General features: G+C 35.1%; 1 protein-coding gene across 1 annotated transcript; it reads left to right on the top strand.

The window, feature by feature from the left end:
* Nucleotides 1–2161: 2161 nt before the first annotated feature.
* Nucleotides 2162–6506, top strand: LOC106943429 (zinc finger protein 665-like; the record flags this gene model as incomplete). The annotated part of the gene is made up of 2 exons (XM_015026738.1): nucleotides 2162–2493; nucleotides 5931–6506. Coding segments are annotated over exons 1-2 (745 nt in total), but the record flags the coding sequence as incomplete, so codon positions are not given.
* Nucleotides 6507–6816: the final 310 nt, after the last annotated feature.

The raw sequence follows: 6816 nt of genomic DNA, 5'->3' as shown, positions 1-6816 counted from the left end.
AAAATTACACAAAATTATGTTTTACAATGTTTTTAGGCGAGAATGTAGATGTATAGATCTGAAATATCTGCTCGGTTCATCAATAAATCACGTAATTACAATATTGCTCCGACGTTTTCGGAGATGTCTGCTCCCGCTGCATTAACAGCCAGCCGTCAGCTGGTCGGGCGCTCCAGGTTCGGCACACCGAGAGAGAACGCTCGTCTCCCGGCAAATTGTTATAAAAACTCCCGCTAGTTTTCCCCTGAGTGGAGGTGGAACACAGATATTAAGTCAGATAATAGCTGTAAAACAATTTTGTTCACTAAAGTATTTAATTTATTCCTGTGCAAATGGGTTTGACCTATTAAAGCTAAGCCTTGCTGCTTTTCATTTGTTTGCGTCTATTTTTATGTTTGCTGCATTTCATTTACTTTTTGTTTGCGTCTGTTTTTATGTTTGCTGCATTTCATTTGTGCGCGTGTCTTGTTTTGTTTGCATGTTTTCTCTGTTGCTGCGTATTTGCACCTGTCGCCCACCGTAGTTTTCCCTCTAAGGACGGTGGAGAATCGGGTCGAGGACGTTTTAAAAAGATGCGGGTTGATAGCGGCTCAATGCAGCTTAAGATTAGATAGACAAATTAATAAAAACATTTAAAGAGAGAAATGCTTAATACCTGCTTTGAAGTAGGTAACCGAAGATATTCTTAATCCTAATGTTAATACCACATTTTCTTTCATATTTTAATTTATTGAGTATGAATAGAACTGTATAGTTAAAATACGGACAGCTATTATGTCGGCACTTAAGGTTGTAGTTTGTAGTTTCTGACTCATTTTAAAACAGTATGAGGCCACGTGTTTTAGATTATTGTATTTAACTTGAACATTTTGAACATAATTGACTGAAAAAACGTCTCACATTGCATGCAAAATATTAACGTCACTGAAGAAACAATTGAAAAAGCATTGATTTAAACACCAGAACAATAAAAGCATTCTGGTTATCGTCTTACTTATATGCAAAATCTCTATATAAAAAGAGACAAAAAATATATACATTTTACAGCTGGTAAATTTAAATTATGTGTTTAAAACTCATTTTCACTGACTGAACCACTGAAATAAACTTGATAATCCATGTTATTGAATGTGGCTGTTTAAACATACTCCAGCATATGAATGTTTGAAATCCACTGGAATGAATTCAGCACAGATTGTAGAAAAATAGCTGAGTCACTGATTTCTACAACAGTTGAAACAATGGAGGTGTAGTAGCAGGTTTGTGTCAGTAGGTGGCAGCACGAATGTGCTTCCGTGTCAGGTCACATGTCTGATCACATGTTTTTTTTTTATTAAACATTAAAAGTTTAATATATATAGGTGGCAGCACGAAATTATCATTTCTGATATAAAAGTTTTTTTTTAAAATATTAAGTTTAATATAAACATTTCATTAAAAACTTTAGTAAATAAAGCTTTTATAAAAACATTTAATAAAAACATAAAACCTCTAAATTAACTGTAAAAGCTTGAAAACATTAGTTTGTATGTAATTATTTAGTATTCTGCGTTTCACTCGGGTGAACTGAGGTAGTGAAATAAATAAATTAATAATAATGGGAAAAAAAAAAATGAATCAGAAGGAGTTTACTCTAATGAGCTACCAAGGAGACATAAGTGATTTTCATTCAAACAGCACTTTATTCATTATTGCAAGAACAACAAAACAATATTATCAATGTTTTTGGTTTGTTTGTTTGTTTGTTTTTCAGCCAGGGGCGCCAAACTCCAGTCCTCAAGGGCCGGTGTCCTGCAACTTTTAGATGAGCCTCTGCTGCACCACACCTGAATAGAATAATCAGGTCATTAAGGCTCTGGAGAACCGATCTACACAAGGAGGAGGTAATTAAACCATTTCATTCCAGCGTTTTGAACCTCTGGCACATCTAAAAACTGGAGGACAGCGGCCCTTGAGGACTGGAGTTTGACACCTGTGGTTCTCACTAAACTCTCCCTCCCTACTTGTACTTGGTCTTGAGTTATCAAGCAGCATTATGTTTTACCACCATACAAAAAGAGTCACAACCCCAGGTTACACATATAAATTAAACTATTTTCTAAATTTCCACTAACAATAAACCCATCAATAAAAGAGGAGACTCGCAGCAGAAAATTCAAAGCGGAACTAAAAATAATTTCCAGTTTCTTCAGTACAGCCACTGAAGTGAAACACAAAAAAGATAAAAACAGAGGACACGGGATACTCTCAGCTTTTCTTTTGTTAGACGGTTGTGTGAAAACGGGTTTGAAGTTTAGCTAAATATGTGAGTGTTTTTAATAAAAATGTCTTCAGTTCAGCCTCAGAGAGAGTTTATCAACGAGCAGGAAACTCCTGCTGAAGAAACATTCACAGAGTTGAAAGAAATCAACGTCAAGATCGAAGAAGAGATGGAGGATCAGCGCAGACCGCTGGATTTCACCCGGATACCGAAGATCGTCTTACACCGAATAGGTACGAAACACCTTCAGGTTTTACTGATGAGCCCATAGACATAATAAAAGAATAGACGCCTCATGGATATGAGGCTCCATTTGTGTCAAAAATAAATAGATATAGGTGGTCTATGTCGTTGCTCTATGTTGCATGTAGAGGATGCATATGTAGAACATCTACATATGCATATGTCTGTTGTATATTTCTATGTTGAGGTTCATGTCCTTGGCCCGTGTTGCTATTGCCTGTTCTCTTCGCAATTAAAAAGCCTTGAAGTAGGTCATGTCTGATCAAAGTGTTTATTAAATATTACAAAATGTTGGTCTTTCAATACCAGTGGTTTCCAAATACTTAGATTTCTACCTCGTAGTGTCTTCAGGCATTAGTCAGGGCAGCTAACGAGGTTGATGGGTGCTATTCGCAGCCTTCCGTTTTTATTTTCTTTTTAAATCTGTAATATCTTCACCTTTATTAAGGAGTTTCAGAAAGTATTTAAACTCCTCTCATTTACTTCAACGCAACTCATTTTTTAACAAATTCTGTAGTTTTCGGTGTACTTCTAAATCTGCTTCTTAGTCGTATAGATTCGGGCCTGCTACTGCCTCTAGTGGCGTGGGGTGGTGACAATTAATATAATTACTAAATCAGAATACCACGACGTATTTTTTTCCCACAACGTTTTTACTATTAATTTCGGCATTATGGCAAAAGACAAAAGACAATTAATCTTTTGCCATAAGATAAATTATATTTTGTCAGTAAAGGATAAAATCTAAATTATCAAACAACATTTTCTTCATTTTCTGAAGGACGTAGAGCTAATTAAATGACAAACAATACTTTTATACATTATAAATATTATATTAATATCTCCATAAATAATAGGAGGACCACAGAAAATAAGGAGACATGAAAAACAACATGTTCAACTATAATAAAACTACAATTTGCAATGTACATGTAAGAAATTTAATTGAGCAAAAGTCAATAAACAAATGAATTAAGAACAGAAGAATAACCAGAGTTGTTAAACAGATGCTAGAAAAAAATGTTTTTATGATGCCATGTTTATTATTCTGAGATACTCTTTGTTAGAGTTATACAAGAAAAAATAAGATGAACATTATTTAATCTATTAAGGTGGAAATTTTCCTTTGACTCTAAAATGATAAATCATGTTCATAGAATCACATTATCAACAATTTGTGAATAGAGCAAAAACACTTGGCATGCTATAAGTAAATGTTTAGTTTGGTTAAGAATAATTATTGAACCATTAATAAATAACTTCTAAAAGATGTTCTTGGTTGCTATAGGAACACAGTAACGCCTTCATGAGCTCAGAGGCTCAAACTGATGAATAAAGACGGTCGACTCTCTCTTCTGAAATGTTTCTTGCCATCTTCCATGTTCTTTCAGCAAACAGTTGAGACAGTTGTTTTTTGTTTCACCATTATTTACCTGCTGTTATACCTGCCATTCAAACTATTCTTAAGATTGTTGGTCTGCAGCTCATGTGACCAAACCAACTGAGAAGATGAAAATTTAAAACTGGAGTTAAAATGTTGTTTTAACTTGAGATTATTTAAAACTCAAGTTATAATTTTAAGTTTTAACATTTTAACTGAACAACCTCAACCTAATGTTGTGCACAACTTCAAGCTAGTCTTTTTAAAAATGTAGAGTCTCTGAGAACAGTTCTTAAATATATAGTCAGTTTTGTCAGCAAAGTTGAGCTGACTGTCCAGGAATGACACAAGGAATTTAAACTTTGCCTCAGTTTCAACAAGTTTTCCATCAAGAAAACAGGAACCACTTTCAGTTCTTGTTTATTTCATTTAATTAGCTCTACTTCCTTAAGAAAATGAAAAGGTATGTTCTTTTGTGAGGGAGTTTATCTTTTACTGTTCTAGTAATGCCAGAATTAATAATAAAGACTTTGTGGTATTCTGAATTAGTAATGTAATTGGATTATTTGTGTTACCACCCCCACGCCACTAGAGGCAGCAGTAGACATTTTGAAACCACTGATATTGAAAGACCAACATTTTTGTAATATCTAATAAACCCTTTGATCAGACACGACCTGCTTCAAGACTTTATAATGGTGAAGAGAACAGGCAATAGCAACACGGACCAAGGACATGAACGACATATTCAACATGGACATATGACATCTAAACGTATGACTTCTTCTTAATTTTGACAAAAATGGAACCTCATACATGGGCCGCTCTCGCCTATTGTAGCTGACGAAATTAAGGGTGGCCATGTTGGAGTGGTCGGCCACTCCACTCAGCGTTGTTTGACAGGCACAATAAAGTATCACTGCATTTAATCAATCATAATACACTTTTTTAAACTAGAAATCTTATTCAAATGACTATCAAAGCTAAATTTACTAAGTATTTTATTTTCTAAGTATTTTTGAATTGTATTTATGCATGGTTCAGCATACTTGAATATGCTTAGTGGGGGAAACATTAGAATAGGAATAGAATATTCTGATATTGATGTATGATGAGCATTTTACATTCGTAAACGATAATAAAAAAAGTATATAACCTCTACATATTCATATAAATATGATTACTAATGAATAATATAGGCTATGCAAGTTCATATGCACACACACATATTTTCCAACCGACAAGTTCTAGCTTCAGTGATTCAGCAGCTGAGATCGAGTCCAAAATCTGATGCGAGATTCATCCATGCTTCAGTGAAACAGTCTCTCTTTATAGAAATCTCCCTCTCCTTCCTCACATTGTATCTTTATGAAACCTTCAAAACAAAAACTGAAGGTTTGAGGGCTATTTTACTTTTGACGGAATGAAAGAATTGCATATAAATAGTCTTTACCACCTGTGTAAACTTTCCTGCTGAATGTATAAGATGTAATACTATTATTTCTGAAAGGTAACAAGGCAATTCAAAGTGCTTTACATGAGTTAAAAGGAAATGCAAACAAAATAACATACCAAAGGAAAGAAAAGGGGAAGGAAAAGTAGTCTAATGTTCTAATGTAAACTAAGTGCTCCCATTATATAAGCGCTATCGTATTCTGTGTCCATAAATAAAGCAAACTATAAAGCTGCAACAGCGCCTCCTACAGTCACAGTGTGCAGTGGTCACAGAATATTGTGAAACGTCCCAGTTTGCAAGAAGCAAATCCTTAAGAGGGGTTAATGTCGGCTAGACAGACGACATATTTCCAAATGTTGGCACTCTTGATGCCACTGCAGTTTTATCGCTGGTAAAATTATTAACCACATGCAGACATTGTAAAAATCCAAATAAGGTTAATAAAAATTGCTCCGAAAGATGAACTATGGCAGAGAATTTATTTTATTTTTGTGGACACGTACAAGTTCACTGAAGACTATTTTTTGTTAATGAAAGTGAAGGGTTCATTGACTCACATTTTGAAGCTTTTGTTTTGTCTTTTTGTCCAGATTTCCATCAATGCTGCATGAGTAAAGAGGAGGAAAACTCCACTTTACATCAGGAGGGTCCAGAACCTTTGCTGATGAAACGGGAGCAAGAGGAACCAGAACCTTTGCTGATGAAACGGGAGCAAGAGGAACCAGAACCTCTGCAGATGAAACGGGAGCAAGAGGAGCCAGAACCTCAACAGTTCAAAGAGGAAAATGAGCAACTCTGTATCAGTCAGGATAAAGTACCACTTGTGCTGAAACAGGAGACTGATGACATGTTGGTGAACAAACAGAAAGGCAAAATGGCGATTTCAAAACAAGAAACACTCAAGAAAGCTCACCAAGACCAAAAACTATATTCTTGTGAAATTTGTGACAAAACCTTTTCTCGAAATACCTTGACAACACGCATGACAACTCGCATGGCTAAGAAACCTTTCACATGTTCAACCTGTGGAAAACATTACCCTCACAAGAGTACTTTGATTTATCACATGAGAATTCATACAGGGGAAAAACCTTTCTCATGTGGAACCTGTGGAAAAGGTTTCTCTTGTAAAAAAAGTTTAAATGTTCACATGAGAATTCACACTGGTGAGAAACCTTACTCATGTGGGACCTGTGGAAAAAGTTTGTCTGATGAAAAAAATTTAAATCTTCACATGACGATTCACACTGGTGAGAAACCTTTCTCATGTGGGTCCTGTGGAACAAGTTTCACTCACAAAAAAAGTTTAACTGCTCATATGAGAGTTCACATGGGTGAGAAGACTATCTCTTGTGGTACCTGTGGAAGAAATTACTTGAATAAATCTAAGTTAGTTGACCACATGAGAACTCACACAGGTGAGAAACCTTTCTCATGTGAAACCTGTGGAAAAAGTTTCTCTTTGAAAAACAGTTT

This window comes from Poecilia latipinna, unplaced genomic scaffold (genome assembly GCF_001443285.1).
Source record: "Poecilia latipinna isolate Pla-1442-1.1 unplaced genomic scaffold, P_latipinna-1.0 Scaffold5297, whole genome shotgun sequence".
Taxonomy (NCBI): domain Eukaryota; kingdom Metazoa; phylum Chordata; class Actinopteri; order Cyprinodontiformes; family Poeciliidae; genus Poecilia; species Poecilia latipinna.
The sequence above is the reverse complement of the archived record's forward strand: the minus strand, read 5'-3'. Positions and strand labels throughout refer to the sequence as shown.